The sequence below is a fragment of the Arvicanthis niloticus genome, chromosome 5 (assembly GCF_011762505.2).
Source record: "Arvicanthis niloticus isolate mArvNil1 chromosome 5, mArvNil1.pat.X, whole genome shotgun sequence".
Classification (NCBI taxonomy): domain Eukaryota; kingdom Metazoa; phylum Chordata; class Mammalia; order Rodentia; family Muridae; genus Arvicanthis; species Arvicanthis niloticus.
The window spans coordinates 27,755,076-27,777,308 of NC_047662.1; the positions used below are offsets into that span (position 1 = coordinate 27,755,076).

Here is a 22,233-nt window from a genome sequence, read left to right on the forward strand (position 1 = left end):
TCATATTGGTGGTAGGTTTCCATAAATGGCCGTGAACTTATTAAATCAAGAATCGTATTCTCTAATGCTTCAGTCAAAGTTTTTACTGAATAGTCAACCTGGATTCCAACCCCAGACCTGGTGCTCAGTAGCTGCATGATTTCAGTATTACCTACTTGGAAATATTGCCATGAAATTAAACAAAATGACATAGTACAGGGATTAGCACACACAGTGCCTGGCAAGTAGTAACCTCCCCACTCTGGTTTGGACTTGACAGAGACAACTAGGACAAAACAAATACAAAAATAAGTCACAGTAACAAGGCAGACTGAGCACAGAATGAGTCACTTGTTTTAATCATCATGCAGGAAGATCAACAATGAAGAAACATAATGAGCAGAATAAACTCTGTTGGTGGCATGTCCCTTAGCAGATAAGCTTGGTGAGACTGCTAGACTTCATGCATCCCAGCCCAGCAGGTCAGCTCTCGGTCGACAGGACCAGGACGGTTCATTCAGACTGGAATAGAAACCAACTCATAAGGAATGTGTTTATAGGCAGGAGACGGAGGAGGGAAACTTGACTGCAGCTACACCAATGACTGTTTTGCAATCTGGCAGAAAATACTGCAAAACCATTGGTAGAGGCTCACACCCACACAACAGCACTTACCTGTAGCCAAGAACTAGCTTAGAACAGATAATGAGCAGCTTTTTGCTCTAACGAAAACAGTTGTCAGACCTGTATAAAATGAACATTCCTGGGACCTGTGAAGAAACACCAGCCAGCTTTACAGACACGCCAGCCTGTGAGCACTGGCCACAGGCATCAGTGGCTGTGCTCATGCCTGGATGTGGAGGAACAGATTTAAGGTCTATTCCCTGGGAACCTGCTTACCTCTGCAGAGGCGCTGGGATTCACAACACCTGCTGCCTCCGAGCGATTCACTTTAGGATGCTGTATTGCTACATGTGTAGACGCCACACCGACACGATCTCTCTTCTGACGTTCCCTGAGTAAGCTCTGGTGGTCACTAGAGGGTACAGAAAGGGTGAGGGGAGCCCTGGGAAAGCGCTGCCTCCTCCACGATGTCCTGCCCCAGCCTAGCCTCAGAGGATGTGGTTCATTATCTTCAGGCAGAAGGTCCAAATCATTTGCAGTTTGGGATTTTTGAAAAATTATCAGCATGGAATTGGAAGAGTCTGTCCTAAAAGGCTGGCAGATGTGGGGCTTGCTGCAGTCGGCCTGAAAGCACATCCCTTCAAGCCACCACAGAGCGTGACAGGCAGAGTCCTGGCAGCAGGCAGCCCAACAGGCTTGGAAAGGCAGACTTCCTTGAAGAAGCCGGAGGTGATTTTCTCCCTCAGCTTTCAAGCCAACTCCATAAAGTGTCTTCCCCTGATGGCATCTGCTCTCATTAGCATCTAAAAACAAAGAATGAAGACACTTTAGGAAGAACCCAGACAGGGATTACTGTTCAGTAAAGAGTATCTGAAGCAGTATTGAAGACAAGTTTGTTGTTTTGTTTTACTGAGACAAAATCTCACTACATACCCTGGCTGATCTAGAACTCACAGAGATCCGCCTCCAGAGTACTGTGATTAAAGTGTGAAGTGGCATGCTTGGGTAAGAAGACAGTGTTGAGTAGAACAGAGTGGAGAACACATTTTGTTTTCAGGATATTAGCTTATAAGAGAATTGCTTCACACCCATGGAAGAGATTCCCTTTTCAATGAGTTTCTACCATGTAAAGCCTTTACAAAGAGTCCCAACTAATAAAACAAAATATAAAATAAAATGTAAGAAGGACTCTTCTGATGGAAGTGCAGAGTCCCCAAACTTGACCTTCTAACTTGCTTCCAAGGTGTATATCAGAAACAGTAAACAAAGAGACCAGAAGTGTAGGAAGATGAACAAGCTGCAACATTTTCCCACGGAACTAAGAGCAACACAAGCTGAGTGCTCCTGACTGCATGCAAGTCACAGATATGGTATTTTCTCATGAGTCGTCTGCCAGTCACATGATTTTGCATCAACCAAAGTAGTGATGAAAATTTCCAAAAATTGTAATTGAGAGAAATTATCCTAACTGAATTTTCTATATGACAACTCATACCATACCACATAAATACAAGGAAACACACAATGGTGTCCTACTATAAGTAATCTAGATAATAACATGATCCCAGATTCTCAGTTGAACTATTTTAGGCATGGAATTGATCCTCTTCAACATTACCTCTGACTAAACCCGCTGTAAATGGAAGTTGTCTTAAGTCTGTCTTAGGGTTTCTATTGGGATGAAACACTCTGACAAAAAGCAGCTTGGGGAGGAAAGGGTTTACTTCACTTACAGTCCCATGAAACATGGCCATTACCAAAGCAGAGAGGCAGGAACTCAAGCACACAGGGACCTGGAGGCAGGAGCTGATGCAGAGGCCATGGAGGGGTGCTGCTTACTGGCTTCCTCAGCCTGCTTTCTGGTTTTTAAAGCTTTTTTTTTTTTTTTTTAAGATTTTATTTATTTTATGTGTGAGTACACTGTAGCTGTCTTCAGACACACCAGAAGAGGGCATCAGATCCCATTACCAATGGTTGTGAACTACCATGTGGTTGCTGGGATATGAATTCATGACCTCTAGAAGGGCAGTCGGTGCTCTTAACCGCTGAGCCATCTCTCCAAGCCCCAGCCTGCTTTCTTATAGAGCCCAAGATCACCAGCTCAGGAGTATCTTCATCCATAAGTCTGAGCCCTCCCCCATGAATTATTTATTAAGAAAATGTCTTATAGGCTTGCCTGTCCCAGCCCAATCTTAAGATGAATTTTCTCAATTAGGCTTTCCTCCTCTAGAATGTGTCAAGTTGACATAAAACTAGCCTCCAACCCACCCACCCCGCCCCAAGTACTGGAGAGTAAACAGGGCCTCGGACATGTGTGTAAGTACTCTACCATTGGGCTACCTCTTCATCCACTTTTAATCTTTTACTTGGAGGTACAGTCTTACTAAAGGGTTCAGAGTGGCTCTGAACTCACTATGCACCAGGCAGACACTGAACTTGAATCCTCCTCTCAGTCTCCCTAACAACTGGATTATAGACCTTGCTGTTTTTCCTCAAATTTACAATGCAGCCAAGGATAGCCTTGAGCTCCTGATCCTCCTGCCTCCACCTCTAAAGTGCCAGGGTTGCTTGTAATCATGCACTACAATGCCCAACTGAAAACATCTCTTTAAACTCCCTATTGACCCACATCAGGGTGCTCTCTCCCACTGACTTAGTCCTGCCCCTGAAATTATAACATAGAAAACATATTTGAGAGCTGAGAGATGGCTAGGTAGTTAAGCATGGGCCACACAAGGGGAGGACCAGATTTTGGATCCTAAGAACTCAAGTAAGTGCCAGGAAGGTGTGCCTCAGAAGGCAGAGACAGGAGATGCCCAGAACAACGCAGCAAGCCGTATCTGTGAGCTGTCAGGTTGACTGAGACCTTCTTCCCACTGAGTACACTGGAAGAGTGATGGAGGATGATTCCTGACTCCAACCTCGGGCCTTCACATATACGTCTGCTCAAACACTTGCAAGCATACATATATACATGTATGCTGCACACATATAATAGTGGAAAAAAGAAAATGTAGATGTGTATATGTGCATACATGTGTGTAGATTTGAATTACAGATAGAAACCATGCAATAGGATTGAAGTGTTGAGGAAATGAATGAATACATCTGCATATACACATAACTGAAAACATTCTCTAACTAAAGCAACAACCTGTTAATTGGCCAAAACCAATCTGACTCCCACGAAATATTCACTAAATATCCAACAGACTAAATGTGGACACTAATCAACTGGGAAATAAAAAGAAGATAAAGGCAGACTTCTAGACTACTGAGTCAGAAGTTCTATGTATAGAAGCCAGTCTGCCATTATTCTCGGAAAAATGAGAGCTACACTGGCACCAACCTAACACCAGATAGGGCGATTTAGATAATCAGAGTAAACAGAACTTCCCTAAGAAAAGACAAGGACTTAACAAAGCCAAAATAAAAAAGAAGCCACTGAAATACCCTTTGTGTCTTTATCTACCTCTCCACAGTCATTCACAGCACTAGGCTTGGTAAGAGCTGTGTCTACAGTCATAGTGTGAGCAACAAACTGTGGCTTGGTGATTTATAAACATTGGTAAAAGCCAGGCATGGTGGCACAACACCTTTTTTTTTTTTTTTTTTTTTTTTTTTGGTTTGTTTGGAGACACGGTTTCTTGGTGGGATTATCAGTCTGGGATTAAAAATATGTGCTGTGTGCACGTGTACGTGAGGGCACATACACACACACAAACATAGCCAGAGCTACACAGTTAGATGCTGTCTAATAAGTAAATAAGTCAGTAAATATTGCTAGCTATCTTTGTATCATCAAAACAACTCTGAAATATTCCAAGACAGCAAGGATGTGGAAAGTCTTCAGATCTATTTGCTTCTTTATTAATCACCAGAGACACCATCACATCAAGACTCATGAAAGGTGATGAGCATGTCGTGATTTCCATGAACAAGCCATCCCATTGTCATCTCTAAATCACTCTCTAAGATTCACAGGCAAGCAGCTGTAGAAATGAGAGGCAATAGACATATATGTGATAAAGCCTTTAGCATGTCTCCATGACAAGAATTATGAATTCTAAACTTACCTGGCCTTGGAGACTTTGAAGTCAACAGTTTTGCACTGTGAGGTCCTGATCCCTAAAGTCACTGAGTATCAATCACTTGACAGCAAGCATCTCTGGGATCAGCTTCAAGTCCTGTCTGTTGCCCTCAGTCCACGGAATCATCCTAGCACAGAGACATCATAACTGGCATTCATGTAAAGAATCCAGTATCCACTGCCAGACAAACCAGCATCAGCCAACTGCTAACTAAGCTCAGAAGAATATGTATGAGTGACACATAAGGAAAGAGTCTTCTGTGAAAGGATGAGAGCACTCTCTGTCTACCTGCCCAACTCTTAGAAACATGAGGCTCCGACAGACAGTCTCCTGTTAAGGAGCTACTGAGGCACGGAGGGAGAAGCTACCATGGGTAATATCTGTATAGGAAAAGATTCAAGACAACAAGAGGAATCTGAACAAGGTGATTAGAGTAACCAGCATACCAATATGGTGCTTATGTCAATAGGAAAAGATGATTAGGATTAAGTAGAGTAGCTGCACCCGGCTTTCAAAAGAGAAAACACCAACATCTGGAGAGATCACAAAAAGAAGTCTGGTACACACAGCCACTCAAGAGAACTGAAGTCAAATGGTTCAAAATATTGAACAGCAAAAGGAGATCTATGAGGAACTCAGGGAATCGTAGGAAGACTGTTGAGCTGGTCCTTCCAAAAACACAAGCTGAATGAAGCCTTTGAAGACAGAGTTTGCAGTGAGACACTGAACTGCCAGACAGAGTTACCCATTACCAAGAAGAAAGTTCCTTCAATTATGAAGTGACCGATCAAAGCTCAGGCTGTTGGCAGGTGTGGGGGCTGGGATCTAGGGGTCTGGATAAGAAATATTGGTGTAATGCTTGAATCTGAGAGGGCATTTCTTTTTGTGTGCATGACAGATGATCACTAACCTGTGGACACTACTCCAGTGTTTCACCAATGTAAAGAAGTCTCTGGGGCTGGAGAAATGGCTCTGCAATTAAAATTATGTGCTGCTCTCGCAAATGATGAGAGTCCAATGCCTAGTACCCAAATGGCAGCTGAAAACTGCTGTGACTCCAGTTCCACGGGATCAAACACCCATTTCTGACCCTCTCAGGACTGCACTCAAGTGAACCAACCCATACTCAGACAGACAGACAGACACAGATACACACACATACACACACACACACACACACACACACACTAATTAAAATAAAATCTTTTAAAAATAACCTCTGGGGTCTGGCTGGTGTGTTTTTGAATCATGTGTGCACGTGACAGAGGAGGTCAGAAGCTAACTTGCTGGTCGGTTCTCTTCTTCCACTATATGGTTCATAGGAACGGAACTCAAGTCATCAGGATTGGCAGCAAGCAACTTTACATACTGAACCATCTTGCCAGTCTGAGGAGTCCTTTTTAATACAGCCAACTTTTAACTATTTTAATTAGTGTGTGTGTGTGTGTATGTGTGTGTGTGTATGTGTGTGTGTGTATCTGTGTCTGTCTGTCTGTCTTTCTGTCTGAGTATGGGTTGGTTCACTCGAGTGCAGTCCTGAGAGGGTCAGAAATGGGTGTTTGATCCTGTGGAACTGGAGTCACAGCAGTTTTATGTGTAGATAACCTGAAGGCTCCTCTTGGTTTCCTGTGACTGGTCAAATACACTTAGGGTATGTCAGGGACCTGCCCCTGTGTGTGTGTGTGTGTGTGTGTGTGTGTGTGTGTGTGTGTGTGTGAGTTCCATGTCTCAGAAAGCCCTTCTCAGAAGATAAAAAACCAAAAAACACATTATTCTGGTTTTTTGTTTTCTATTTTTGTAAGTTTTTTTTTAAATCATTATCAAATGGGAAAATATTGTGGTTCTCAATGTTTTGGTGTATTTTTGTCTAAATTAAAATATCTTTTGTGCCTTATTATACTTAAAAACCTTAAGGAAGATTCCACATTTATTAGTTATCAAATAAAACATGCAAGAAAGAACCCCTATTACCACGTGAATATGTAAATGTCTTCCGGGTAGTCCATCCTTCACTTCCATTCCCATCCACGTGACGGTTAGGGGGAGCTGACAACAAAGAGCTCAGTCCTTTGTGAAGAAGATGGAATTCACTGGAAAACCCACTTATCACCCACAAAATCTGAGGAAGCCTTAAGACACAGCAAACACCTTGTTGAGCTTCAGAGAATCCATACCTTATGAATATAGTATATTTGGAAAGTTTTTTTCCCCCAAAGTTCAGTCCTTAAACAATGTAAGAAAATTCATGACAAAGAATAGCTCAGTTGACAAGAGTGTCTGCTCAGCACGCACAAAGCTTCAGCACCACATAAAATCAAGCATGGGGACAGGAGGAAGAGGAAGGAAGACCAGAAGTTCAAGATCATCTTCAGCTACATAGCAAGTTCAAACCCAGCCTGCGGTATATGAGACACAATGTTGAAATATTGAGAGAGATGGAAGAGAACATATCATTCATTAAGTATGGTTGTAGTAAATTACACACAAGCAATTTATTCTTTTTGATTATCAAAAATGAAGAATTTGTACAATGATATGGCTCAACAGGTAAAGGCTGGGTGAACTTGAGTTTGGTCTGTCAAACCCATGTAAAGGAAGATGAGAATAGATCCATCCACAGTTATCGCCTAACCTCCACATGCACGACCTGACATGAGTGTGCATGCCCATGTATGTATGTACACATGTAAACAAATATATAAATGTAAAAACATTTAGGACAATTTACAGAAGTTGGTTCTCTCCTTCTACCATGTGGGTCCTAAGAAACAAACTCCTATTGCTGGGTAGTAGGCTTCTTTACCCACTGAGCCATCTTGCTGGCTCAGCTAAGCTTTTCTTACAGGGTCAGATAGTATTTTAGATTCTGTGGGCCTTAATTCTTTACTGTAACTACGTCATTGTCATAGAAGAACAAAAGCAGCCATGCCTTTCTAATAAAACTTTATGTACAAAACCAGGAAACAAAGATAAGTAAGGACAGCGAAGAGATGAATATGATTGAAGCATGTTATATGCATGTATGAAAACACATAATAAAACAATTATATATCATCAAAATGTCCTAAAAATGTTTTTTAAAACCAACAAAACAGGGAGCAGACAGTATAGCCTGGGAGCATTCAGTAGACCCCAGCTCACTGAGTCTGTGATAACACACCTTCTGACTTTATTGTTGTTGTTTTGTCTTTTGGGAAATTATCTCATTCCATAGTCCAGGCTGGCCTTGAAATCACAGCAATCCTCCTAGCTCAGCCTCTTGAATACTAGGACTAGTATAGAGTGAATCGACATACTCCACTCCACTCCTTTCCTGTTTTTGTTTTTGTTTTGTTTTTCCAAGACAGGGTTACTCTGTGTAGCCCTGGCTGGCCTGGAACTCATTCTGTAGACCAGGCTGGCCTCGAACTCAGAAATCCACCTGCCTCTGCCTCCCAAGTGCTGGGATTAAAGGTGTGCACCACCACCGCCCGGCTTACTCCTTTCCTTTTTAAATACTTGTTTTTCTCATTTTTAATGTGTGAGCACGTGAGTAATATAGATCCCTGGAATCAAGTTACAGGCAGCTGTGAGCCTTTCTGACACGGATGCTGGGACCCAGGCAAATGCTTTTTAACCTCTGCACCATCTCTCTGGTCCTACTCCTCTGCATTCTTGGTATTTTGAGGCAGTGTTCTTTTTCCTTGTAATCGCTTTGAATTTATTAGGTTTATTGATTTTCCAAACCACATTTTATTTTTATTGATTTTTTCCCTCTATTATCTTCTGTTTGCTTGCTTGTATTCTGTTAATTGTTTTTAATGTATTATTCTTTTTTAATGTTTTATAGAGGTATAAATTGCCGGGAGCCAACCCCCTCGCCCCCGGCTTGGGGGTGAGAGAAGGGGAGAGAGAGAGATGCAGCTGGTTCTTCTTTCTTCTCTTCCTCCCACCGTCTGGTTCTTCTCCGAGGCAGCCCCTATGCTACTGTAGCTGACCTGCAGTCAGCATCCTGGCCCTAAGACCAGCAAGGTGTTAAGTAAATAGCCCTGTGCTATCCTAAAAACTTCTTCTGAGGGTAAATGGACTGCAGGCTAGGGTGATTAACACCTGTAGCCTAACAGCAGAGGGTTAGGCAACGTGGTCTTTGTTCTATCTCAGCAGGAACTGCTGGGCTCTAACTTACAAGAAGAAAAGACACTTTAGAAAAGTTACTATAGAGTTTATTTAGTGTAAAAAGTATCCTATGAAAGCTATCTGAGGGGAAACGTGGAAAGGTCCTGAGTGGGGAAGAAGAAAAGATTCTAACAAAGTAAAATTCTAAGGGAGAAAAATTCTAAGCAGGGGGAAAGGAAAGGGCGATGGGGTCTAACTGACTAGTCTAACTCACCATTCTAACTGCCTCATTCTAACTTCCTATTCTAACTGCTCTATTCTAACTGAACTGTCATCTCTTTGTCCTCAGAACTTATACATCTTTCAGAGTACATGGTCACATGTTACAAGGTTCATCACAAGTTCACACCAAATTTCAAGTCATAAATTGAAATAGAAGTTTACAACACAGAATGTTTACATGAATACCCATTAGGAGTAATTATCTAACTAGACATTCATCACCTGTCTAGCTCTACAGGTTCGCAGAAAGTTTGAAACTATAACTTAAGAAATTAGTGAAGTTTTGTATAGATAAACCCAGGCAATATTTTCTCTTCTGTCCTGGTACCTATAATAAATTGTGGATTCCCTCTAGTAACCTAGGCTAATGGTTTTATGACCTCTTGGAATGTGCTCTGAGCAGGAGAAGGTCCAGTTACTATCACTCTTGGGGCAATTAACTGATAACACTCAGGAGACTGGCAGAGTTCTCATTGCAGTTTGACTATGCCTGAGGGACTTAATAGCAGTCCCGATATAAAAGAACTTAATAATCACTGATATAATTTTAGGAATTCTTATAAGATCATCATTAAGACTTAAGAAGTCATCTATTTGTCTGTATAGTATCACTACAAGACAGTACATCTTCGTGGATCTGCAGAGATCTGCTACAAAGGGGTGTGCTATTGCTTAGTGGTTGTTACATATGTTTAATAATAGTAATAATGGGAAAAGCATATTAATAGCAGGAATCTTTCCTAAAATTATGTCCACCACAGCCTTGCTAATGGGGCACACTCGTCGCAGATTATAAAATAATCCGAGGCAAGCATTTCAGGATGATCATCTGCTCATTATTAGCTTGTCCCATTATGGCTCCCGACAATAAATCATTAGTTTTCTATCATAAAAATCGAGCCTGCCAGATTTGGTAGCACACATTTATAAGCCCACCACTTGGGAAGCTGAGGCAAGAGATCACAGTGAGCTCCAAGCCAGCCTGGGCTACAGAGCAAGATCTTGTCTTTAAAAAGCAAATAAAGAAACAAAGTTTAGTCATTATTTACATAAAGACCTACACAAACAAAAATAGCATTAAATGCTATTTAATGGTGCTTACTTACTTTTTCCACTCTTGTGACCAAACACCTAAGAAAAAGTAGTGTAAGGAAGGAAAGCTTTTTTGTTTGCTTCCAGTTCAGCAGAGTGCAGTGCACCACAGAGGGGGTTGGTCTATAGTGCCAAGCAGTTGACAGAGAGAAGGGAGAGCCAGCGCTCAGCTGGCTTTTTCCTTTTCCCCTTTCTATGCAGTCTGGGACCTGAGCCCCTGGGTGATGCCACACATACTCAGCATGGGTCTTCAGTTTAACTCCCTCCCTGAAAATGCCTTAACATATACACTCTATGTGTGCCTCACTGATGCACTAAGTGCTTACTAATCCAGTGTGGCTGCTAGGAATTGAACTTCGGAAGGGCCAGTGCTCTTAACCACTGACCTGTCTCCTCAGCCCCAGTAATTAGCCATCTTAAACAGATGCCAGCTCTAACGTTAGCTCTGAACAGCAATTACTAGAAATTTAACCTATGAAGGATAACTTAACCTCTCCAAGATTCGATTGCTGCTGCTCTTGGAAAACAGTCGTTGAGAGGAGGGGGCAGGGGCATGAGGGAGTCAATATTGCATTCCACAAGTAACGTGGATAAAAGGTGAGGTGAAAATAAACTCCAATTTTAGATCAGTTCCTCTTCCTGCCCACGCCTCCATAGGCTGGCTCTGCTCCCAGGGCTTAGGCAAAGCAACATTAAATGCTTACAAAAAAGGGCTTACAGTTGGTAGAACCCAAGACTGAAAACCCTTTGAGAACGGCTGGAGCTCACTGTTGGGAGGAACATATAAAAATCTCAGCCAGAGTGGGAGCAATGCGCAAAGCTAATCACTGTCTATAATCACGGCAAAGCAAAGAAGACAGAACTCCCATATGTGTTACCTGGATGATCCCCAAAACAAGAGGCCCTGGAACTAGCAATGCTTATTCTTATCACTCCTCAAAAAAGCAGAATTCTAATAAATCTGGCACAAAATCTAGACCAGGTTCCATAATTCCAAGTAGCAGAGTGGAAAAGTCTGCAGAATAAATGAATTATTGCCAGGAGGAAATTCACTAAATACTTTCAGTAAGCTGTGAACAACTCTGGAAATATTTAGAGACACTGCAGTTGCCTCTGGCATTCTTAAAACTCAGGCAGGTAACAAGCCTGATTCCAGAAACAAATTTGGAAACTCTACTGGCTGGCAACCATGGGGGGTGGGGGGGTGGGTAGGGGAGTAAAGTCAGAACACCCACTACCTCAAAAACCACACTGAGACAGTGCCTGGGAATTAAACCAGATCCCTCACACTGCATCCAAAGGGAAGGGCTGTGATGGTGGAAATAGAAGTAAGGACCAGCGTTGCTTCAGAAAAGAAAAAAAAAAACCCAAGCAGCTGATCAGTTCTTCCCTTGGGTGGGGGTTTGTCTGCAGAAAACAGTGTGAAGACAGCATTGGTTAGTAAAATCTGCACGTTTTAGTGACTGTTTTAATTTATCAGAGCAAAAATTATTTTTGAAGTCTCACAATTCAATGTATAGAATTCATTAAATATTTTCTCCTGGACTCATTAATGAGATATTATCCAGCAGTAAAGCAGAAACCTAAAATCGGTACTGAACCTGTGAACTGCGGCTGCATGCCATCTACTTCCCAGCAGCCATCATCAAAGGCATGCTGTGCCTCAGCCATGCTGACTGCCACAGAAAACTGGGAAACAGGCACACTCTAGAACTGCTCAAAAGCCATCTTAGAAGCACCCACCTTTCTTTTGCTGTCAGGCTGTCTGTTGCCTACACCCACTGATGAACAAACACAAAAATGGTGCCACCTTCCTCCCCACACCAGTTCTCCTCTGCAGAGCATGCTGGGAAGGCCAGGTGGGGGGTAACAGAAATCCTTCAGCAGGGTGCAATTAGGTATTATGAAGGTTAGAAAAAGCTAGAGTAATACCATTCTCCCTCTCTTTTTTCTCAAAAGGACCAACGCTTTTTTCCCCCTTAACTGCACACATTGGACTAAAGGTAGCAGCTGCCTCACAAAGCAATCCTTTGAAAAGAAAATAATTGCTATGCGCTGCCTTTGCTGTGTGCCTAGATTGTTAAGAGCACAGTTTGTTTAATGTTATGGTGTAGGTAACTTGCTGAAACCAAACTCTCTGCTAAACAAGAGTCTTTAGCCTTTGATTCCTTCCCCTTGGCTGTAGCGTTTCTATGATCCTACAGGCCATTATGACAAACTTCCCAGGACACAGCTGCCCAACACATACATCTCTGCTGCTATCTGCATTAACCCTTGCTGATCTGTAAAAATGAAAAAAAAAAATGTTTTCAGAGTTGGAACGATGGCTCAATGGTTAAGAGCACTGGCTGCTCTTCCAGAGGACTGGGATCAATTCCGGGCACCCACATGGTAGCTCATACTGTCTGTAAGGCCTACATTTCTGTCCTGGATGGTCTCTGTCTACCTCATGTCGCCTTCATTCTGAAAGTGCTAGGCCTGTACCTTGTAACTTTGGATTCACAGGCTCTGCAAGATGCTTGACACTCAATAAACATTTGTCGCTTTTCCTTAGTTTTTAAAGTTCAGTCAGTGTTTGAACAAATTTGTTAGTTCATAAAACTGAGCAAAAGCTGTCACCTCTCATGTGGAGTCACTTGAGCTTCGGTCATTTGAGTAAGATTTTCATGCTGATGAGTCTCCTTGGAAATCAGTTTGGAAGTTAGGTGTGGTAATGCTGCCTGCAATCTCAGCACTCAGGAGACTGAGGCAGGAAGACCTGAGCTAGACCCTGCCTCACAAGAAAGAGAAGGAGGGAGGGGCACTGAGGAATGCACTTAAGCAGAAGCATGATGAATGTGTAGAGCAAACCTGAAGAAATGCTCCATGGCTGAAGAGACTGAGTAATGAACCAGCTAGGAAACAGGCTTTCCTGTCAAGACCCTAAGCTGGAAAGTCCTTTCAAAGCACAATGTAATTCTTTCTTTATGAAAGGACCAACCAAGTCTCAATTCCTTGAGCTGTCTATTTCAGACCACTCCACTTCACTTCAAGATGAGAGAGGCTTTTACCATGGAAACTTCTGAACAAAGTCCACAGTGGAGAATAGCTTTCTAGTTTACCTGGGCAGAGAGTCGCCCATTACTGCTAATACCTGTTCCACTCCCCTGCCCTTTGCTGACAAAGACAAGTTTTAAACATCTCAAAGTTCTGGCCACCTATGAGAAAACATGGAAACCATCCTATCTTGGTTTTAATTCTGATGCCTCCAGCTTCTGCCCATTACTTACTAATACATGAAAAGTTTGCATTAATTGGATATAGTTGTCATTACATTTCAAAGGCCCATCTGTCAAGGTTTAGCCCAGAGGCGTTTTTTACAACCAAGTGTTAATCAAATCACTGGTATAGCTGAAAATAGCTCTCTTACCATAAAGTCACCTGCTCAGAAACAATCCAGTCATTAAGGGCTTTATAATATTTAAAGGCAGAATGAAGGCAAATGATTAAAACATGTACTTTAAAAAAAAAAAAAAAACCAAACCTGTAACTAGGGAGGTTACGTTGCTGCATGTGATGTACTCAGAATCCGGCTTTGCTTTTTCTCCCACCACCTTATGACTAAAAGACTCTAGAGAATGCTGTCAGTGAGGAGCGCACGCCTCCAAGCCAGCGTGAAGGGAGCCCACACCTCTCCATGTAATACTGTCTTTGTATTGCAAAAAGCACAGGTATCAAATGATAACATAAGCTTTGATTTGTATATAAAAGTGTGGGCTCTGTAGAGGAAAGAAAATGTAAAAAATAAAAAGTCCCTAGATCTGACGCCGAGGACCTAGCAGCGCCCTGTGAGGGCCCTTGTCCATGTTATTGTTAAGAAGCTGCAGTTGATTGCCAGCTCTGACTGCAGTTATTATGAGCTGATAAATTATTTGCATTCAACTACAATCACACCAACCTCCTTCTGAAACCCACACAAAGAACCTTGAATCAGAGCCCTGTTTTGTTTTGGAGAAGGTTTTTCCCCCCACCCCTGGTTTGTTTTCTTGTTTCTAAAGAAAAGGTCATTTAGAAGGCTACAGCAGAGTTGTACAGATTAAATAAATTAGCAATAAGCATGAAAGGAAACAAAGAAAAATATAGCTAGCTATAAAGTGTTATTTCAGCAGATATGGCCAATAAAGAAAAGGTTTGTCAGTTTATTCATTGAAAGCCTCTCTTCTGTAGCATTACGTAAGTGTCATAAAAATAATTAAAAAAAAAAAAAAAACATCTGCAGCAGGCTGAACTGGGACATATGAGGACTCGACACAACTGAGCTTCCAAAACTTAAATATCTCAAAGCACTTTTTTGCTTATAGCAAATAAAACGGAGAGCTGCAGATGCTTCCTCATCTGTGTGTAAATGAAAGCGGAGCCGTGTGAGTAGTTAGTATTCTTAGAACTGCTGAGAGCCAGTTTATTTAAATTAAATCAAAGCCAATCTGTATCTGTACAAAAATAATGTTCTCAGGGCTCTGACTCTCTAGACGCTACAGAGCTGCAGCAGTCCCCCTCCATAGCTCCCTCTGACAGAAAGAAGTGAAAATCAGAGCTGGGCAGACTAAAACCACTTCAGAGGGATCCAGGAGAGGGAGGTTCAAAGGAATCAAAATAGCCTGTGTCTCACCAGCCACCTGCTATGGAGCAGGGCCGGGCTCTTCTCTGCCCTATTCTTTGTGCTCCCAGGGTACATCTTGGAATTTATCATGTGTCTATCCTTTCTCCCTCTTCCCTGCTCCATACTGTGAACTCTGATGGTAGGAACTAGGCTTATTTTAGTCTGGTATAGTATCTGTTGACCTGAAAAGTACCTACAGTATGTAATAACACCTAGATATTAGCTCTCAATAACTATTTGAGTTGCATATGTTAGAGAAGGCTGGAAAGGTAGCTCAGTTGGTAAGATGCCTACTGCAGAAGCATAAAGACCTGAGTTCAGAGCCCCAGAACCCATGAAAAAGAGCCAGGGGCAGTGGCTGGGGCCTGCAAGTCCAGATCTGACAAGGGAGCTAGTGGAAAGTCGTGAACATCCTGAAGCTCTCTGGCCAGCCAGCCTAGTCTACTTAACTGATGTTCTGGTTCAGTCAAAGGTTCTTTCTCACAAAATATAGGTAAGGCCAGGCATGGTAGCGCTCAGAAGGCAGAGGGAGCAGATGTCTGTGAGTTTGTAATCCTAGTCCATATAGTCGATTTTCAGGCCAGCCATAGTTACATAGTGATGACCTTATCTTAAAATATATAAATAAATATGTAGAGAGGATCAAAAAGACACCTAGCATCAACTTCTGGCTTTACCTACATACGCACACATGCATATATACTCCTGTGGTCATATATACATCCCACACCAAAAAATAACATTAAAAATAATAAATATCTTAGGAAATTTATTAAAAATGCAGCTGGTAGGGACACAGGGCTAGAGTACTTGCCTAATATGCTAGAGACCTTGAATTCAATTCCCAGTACTTGAAAAATTAGCATATTTGAAACCTCCAACTATAACAAAATACCCCTAAGGAGCCAAGGATTACAAATACAAGCTCAGAGGGCTGTGATTTTTATATGATTTTTGTGATTTTATATGATTTTTGTGATAAAAATCACAGCCCTCTGAGTGCTGGCGTTCATGTCCCCCTATCTAGCACAGACATGCAGTTTCAACTGGCTTTACTTCCATGACTTATATTTTGAAACACTGCTCTTTATCCTGTACTTTCAATTTCAAGCTTCATAATTTACACATTCTACTGACAAAAATAAAAATCTGGATGAGTTGGTCAAGGATCCTGACCACTAATTATCTATTATGGACTCTCTCTAAACACAGAGAGATTGTTGTCTGTATCTAGGAAATGACATCATTTCTGGGTTCAGTCAAAAGAAAGAATTCCAAGATTGATTCTAGTCAGGGCATCAAAACACAACATGTGTGTCTGTCTCTGACACACGACAACCTCTGGAAGCCTGTGGTATACAGGGGCTTTCACCCTCTACGGTTTCCTCCCCACTGACGGAGGCAGCCATGCTGCAAGTACTTCCTACAGAAGTACGGAAGGGTGGAGGCGAAACAGCTCAATCAAAGCAGTTTGGGAAAGCAAAGGAGAGAACACTTGTCAGAGAAAAGCTCCAGGGACAGACAAGAAAACTTCTGCTTCTGCCTTACCCATGCTGGGTAAATAATCCTGCTCCAGATCTGCCTTCCTGAGCTGAGAGGCCGAGCTTCCTTTAACCTTCACAGAAGGAACAACATTAAAATCCACCTTGTTATTTGGAAAGCACCTTGTGAGAAATGTCAATGTACAGCTTCTGAGCACCCCTGGGGAGCACCGTGGAGGGCAACTCTGAAAGCCAAGCAGTCAGGAGCTGGTAGAGGGGAGCACGAAGGGAGAGGAAAGCTGGGCTGCTACAGTGCAGACCAAGATGCCACAGACAGACCCTGCAGGGTACGGATTACTTGATTTTATAAAATGGAATATGGCTCCTGAGTGCCTGTCTACAAGGCACTTCATTTATTCTGATTAAGACTCCTTCACGCTGGCAGCCCATCCCCACAACCTCCAGCTGACACAGGTTGCTTTTGGTCAATAGACACTGAGTTGTGGGGTAGGGAACGTTTTTAACAGGTAGATAGCAGTTCCCTTAAAATTGTAAAACCTGAATCAGAAATGAACACTAAAAAGGTAAAACGAAACCAATGGAAACCCTACTCCTCTTCTCACCATCCCCTTTACTACCGACAAGAGCGAGAACTTGGGAGCACACATCTCAACTCAAATGTGTTGTACACTGAATCAAAACATAACATCAAGCCAGCTGGAAGAAAGTTCCTAAAGACATAACGTCTGCTGAGTGAGTTTTCAAGGGGGAACCAGGCAAGACACTCCAGCACCGTCTTTAGGGACAGAGGCTCCAGCGCTTCAAAGGGGTCTTAGCCAGGGTTGCTCTGTTTCATACTCCATAGACAATGTCAGTGATGTTTAACTCCTCATTCAAGGGTAATTCCTTCTTATCTTATGGTATTGTCTAGTTTCCCTTTGTTATTGACATGATCCTGGAGATCTTCACCTGAGTAACAAACTTGAAACCTAAAGGACAAGAACACCCTGATTCACGTAGACCTTTGAGTATTGATTGGCCGGCTCTATCCAGTGCCTGTGAATGGAATCATCTAAAATGGAACAAAGACTATAGCTGTAATACTTGTTCTGTCTGTCCAGATAAATACACTCACTGCTGACTAGGGATGTAGGCTATTCAAGGTAAGAGTAAGTAGCAACATAGCAATACTCTGTCTCAAAACATACAAGCTACTATCCTGACCAAAAGACAGAGCCAACATAGTCTAGCATGGGGCTTTGCCAAGCATGAACATGTCATGTTGAGGGAAGGGAAGCAGGGTGGAGGCTATAGTTGCAGTGTGGCAACAGAATGCAGTCCTCCTCTGGAGGGAGAGTAAGAGTAAACACGTGACCTGTGATGTTCCTCAGAAACACTACAACCATGGAGTACAGTTCATTCACACATGGACTTGAACCATGTTAAGCTTATGTAGAAATGAGTGAGGGTCTACTTTGTCTGACAATGCAGAAAGTCAGCTGCCTGTGCATTATACTTAGAATAGATTCCACTGGGCAGAGACTTAAATCAGCACAGATATCAAACTTGCTGCAGCTGGGTTACTCTGAAATTAAATAAGACTTTCACCAGATTGAATCATATATGAGAAAACATTTATTGAGTGAACCTAGAAATAGCATGAGCCCTTTGCATGAATATTTCTCATAACACCCATAACAACTCCAAGAGAAGTACTTCATCCCCACTTTATAGATGAATAACTTGATGGAGTTTAGCAATTCCAACCAGTCCATAAGAAACCCAGGACAGGGGCTGGAAAGATGGTTCAGCAGTTAAGAGCACTGACTGCTCTTCCAGAGGTCCTGAGTTCAATTCCCAGCAACCACATGGTGGCTCACAACCATCTGTAATGGGATCTGATGCCCTCTTCTGATGTGTTTGAAGATAGCTAGTCTCAGTGTACTCATATACATAAAATAAATAAATCTTTAAAAAAAAAAAAGAAGAAGAAGAAGAAGAAGAAGCCCCGGACATATTCCAGCTTGTCTGACTCTTATGTCCTTGCTCTTGGCTGAGGTGTACCTCTTACTTATTAAAAAACAGATAGTCAAGACTAATTTTTTTTTTTTGAGACAGGGTCTCACAATGTTGTCATGGCTAACCTGAAACTTGCTATGTAGACCAGTCTGGCCTTGAGTGCACAGAAACACACCTGCTTTTGCTTCCCAAGTGCCTAGCAAGACCAATTCTTTTTTTTTTTTTTTTCTTTTGGTTTTTCGAGACAGGGTTTCTCTGTGTAGCCCTGGCTGTCCTGGAACTCACTCTGTAGACCAGGCTAGATTTCAAACTCAGAAATCCAGCTGCCTCTGCCTCTCAAGTGCTGGGATTAAAGGCGTGCACCACCACTGCCCGAAGATCATCTCTTATATCATCTCTCTGAAACATACGCAGCACTATCTGCAGTCAACAGTAGCCATGGGAACTTATCCACATGGGCTGACTCTTACTTCAGACGCCCCTGCGGGGAGGGTCAGATTCAGTTTTTATTTTATTTTATTTTATTGAGACAGTGCCTCACTATGCAGGCCTGGCTGGCTTAGAACCTGCTATGTAGAACAAGCTAGCCTCAAACTCACAGAGATCCACTCACCTCTATGTGCCCTACCCCTAGGAGTGGGAAAAAAGCAAGAACCACAGGCCCAACCTCAGGTTTGTTTTTGGGTAGAGGATCAGAAAGACAGCTTAGAAACCAGAGCCACTGGGTGTAGTGGTGCATACCTATAATCCCAATATTCAACTTTAAGTCCTGTCTGAGCTATGAGACTCTGCCTTAACCTCTCCCTCTCTCTCACACACAAAACAAGCAGAGCCTAGGGCCTGGGGTTGTAGCCCAGTGGCAGAGTGGTAGAACGATGCTTCTCATGTGTGTGACCCTGGGCCCAACACTCATGCACACATTAAACAAACAGACAAAAGTAAACCAAGAGCCCATTAATTTTAACTCAAACTTATTGGCACTGCTTGGCTGGAAACAGGCATCTGGAACACCAACCACATACACTCCTGAGCACATTCCAGAAGTTTCTGACACAGTGCTTTAAATTAGCAGCTACGCTAATCTACCGAGGTTTTTATAAAGTCGACAAAAACAGGCCAAAGGCTGAGCTTTGACCTATCATTGTGTCATTATTCTAAACTCCATGGTTGCCTTGCTGCTTTTCCCCTGAAAAGACTCCAGGGAGAGTCCATGTGAAACGGCTCTTAACTTGTGGTAGGTTTACTGTCAGGTACTCCAGTTCCCCATCGCTCTTCACTTTCTTACACAAGTTAGTAAATAAGTTTATGCTGTGTTTGCATAGTGTTTCTAAAGGGCAAAGAAACCCCACTAAAAAGTGCTGTTTTCCGAGTTGGAAGGATTGAAGGTGATTTCCTCACTACAGAATGTCTAAGTTACAGATAATGATCTCCTGTCACCAGGAGAGAGGCCAATTGGGGAGCTCTGACCAGTCTCATAAACTTACATCAATTAAGTGTGATGTGACACGATCCCTTAGACTTGCTCATACCAGTTAGCTGAACTCTGGAATCAAAAAGCTTGCATGGGTTGTGCTAGCAGCCAGAAAACTCCCCTTTTCCCTGCTGCCAAGTACTCAAGTCATTACCCTACAATCTAAGGAGACAGATTTAGGATTAATAATTTATTACCTTCCTGTACTGCAATGTAGTTAAGAATACAGGACAGTTTGGCAGGAGAAAGTTCCTGCTGAAGGCTCATTGCAAGAAGAGATAGTCCATTAGTCATCCACCTCAAATTGGGTGCCCAGCATATAGAAGATGATAAATGGGATACCTCAAAAGGCCCCCAAAAATGCTTTTCCATGAAAATAAGACCAATGCATGTTTAAAATATACCACAACCTTTACTTAAAAAGATAAAAAAAAAAGCACACATGACTTGCTGTTATTGGGATAAGAGGGTACACAGACCACAAAGTACTAAAAAAAAAAAAAAAAAAGCAATAAGGAAGAAAGTGGGGTCACACTCTTGGCAGGCATTTGGAACACTTATCTGGGCTCATGAGCGAAAGCACACAAGAACAGAAAGGCATCAGGAGAGGAAGAAACCTCTTGCTAAGCCTGGAGCCAGCCATCTTTGTGTCCTATCTGCAGTCTTTGTGGCCTCTGAGATTGTTAATCTCTCTATGCAGAATTCTGTACTGATTAGAATACAGTTAAGGAACACAGAGATCAAAATATTATCTTTGCAGTGCGAGTGGTTGCAGAGGCTGGAGAATATGGCAGGGATGTGTAGCCATGGCCTTTCTTCTGCTTTCCATACTCAACTGGGCACATGCAGGGTGTCCTGGGAGGGGCAGACCAGCTAGAGCACGGCAGGGCAAGAAGCCCTCAACACTGGCTGCTATACACAATAGGGGTCAGTTCTAACTCATGAACCAGAAAAAAAAATCTCTGCCATTTGTGAAATGAATTAGTCAGAGAAACAATAGATACATTTTCCTCTTTGGATATGAAGAGCCCACATAATAGGCTGTTTGAAAAAATAGAGAAGAAAAGACCAGTTTACCCCAACATAAATGCTCAGAAAGGGGTGCTAAGGTTACTTTCACAACAGAACTTGTTACCTACTATATGTTCTGTATTAGAGAGGTTACTCTGAATAAGACAGCTTCATGGAGCAGACAGATATATGCAATAAAATTATCATAATAGACTCCTGTTCCTAATCAAGTTGGAGAACTCACCACCCCACCATAACCAACACGTACTATACAGAATATACCATAACCACTACCCAGAACACGGAATACACACCATAACTGCCATCTACCATATAGAATATCTGTGACAACATAAGACTGCAGTCCTAAGAGAAGGAAAGACCCTCCTTGAAATGACCCCCATGAATGCCCAGTTCTCTGTTTAAGGACAGTTTCCCTGCTCTAGCACAGAAAGCTGGAATCTATGCAGCACAGAGGAGACTTGCTGATGTTGAAAAGCAGAGACATTTAGACTTTTGGCTAAAATTTGAGGAAGTTGCTGTAAAAAGATGGGGTGAGTGCAGCAGTCTAGTGAGAACCAGTCTGTGGTAAGGGCTGCACTGCAAACACCACAGAGTAGGATCCCCAGGTGCTTACAAGATGAAGAGTACAGGATAGAGAAGCAAACGGATCATTAGGGGTCAAGCAGTGCTGGGGTAGGAGGCAGAAGCATGCTGGAGCTTGGCCCTGCTAGTGTTAAGCAATTATTTTAACACCATCTGCTAACAGAGACACACAAAAAAGACTTGCCTACCCTGGGGTTCTCTTCCCAAAGCCTAACACTACAACATAGGATGCAGGGTACAGAGAGAGCTGCCCAGCCATCACAAGAGCTTCACAAGGAGTTCAGAGCAGAAGTCTCAGAGGATCTGAAAGAAACTTAAGTTTGTGTGGTTCAGAAAACATTAGGCAGAGTGAAAATGACACATGCAGCAGAATGGAGCATAAAAACATGATATGAATGATGGTCTTTGGATATGGAGGAGGAAAGAAATGAGAATGACTCAGAATCTCTACCTCAGAGTATGGGTGGAGATGCTCTTTCTATGTTTATAGGGAATAAAGAGAAGAAAGGCTCTGGCTTCTGTTTGACATATTAACTTAACTGTAGTTATGAGGCATCCAGTTGGAGATGTGTGACATACAGGTGGCTGGGTAGTTTGCTGCTCAGCAGTGACAGATCTGGGAGTGGTAATCACAGTTATCAACCGAAGGGATGACTGAGCCTGCTAGAGTGCATGCAAGAGTGGGGATGATGGAACAAAGCCCTGAAGAACAAATAACTTAAGAGAGAAGCTGGGGAGGGACCGAGGGGGAAGTAATTGAAAAGTACAGAACACAAGGAGGAGGACAAGGAAGACGGTGTACATTAGGCCAAGTGAAGACAGGGTCTCGAGAAAATAAACAAA

The 22,233-nt window shown here is 42.5% G+C and overlaps 1 protein-coding gene and 1 long non-coding RNA gene across 4 annotated transcripts in view; both read right to left on the reverse strand.

The window, feature by feature from the left end:
- The window catches only part of Kiaa0319l (KIAA0319 like), a 91,878-nt gene that overhangs the window by 55,366 nt on the left and 14,279 nt on the right, over positions 1-22,233 (reverse strand). For all 3 annotated transcript variants that reach the window (XM_076934192.1, XM_034503179.2, XM_034503178.2), the window contains exon 3: positions 880-1,406. In XM_076934192.1, the coding sequence (XP_076790307.1) occupies positions 880-1,406 (527 nt within the window). The remainder of the gene's footprint in view (positions 1-879; positions 1,407-22,233) is intronic.
- Positions 322-758, reverse strand: LOC143442346 (uncharacterized). Its single transcript, XR_013110449.1, has 2 exons — positions 655-758; positions 322-501 (listed from the first exon to the last, which is right to left on the reverse strand). It is a non-coding gene; the product is annotated as an uncharacterized LOC143442346 (long non-coding RNA).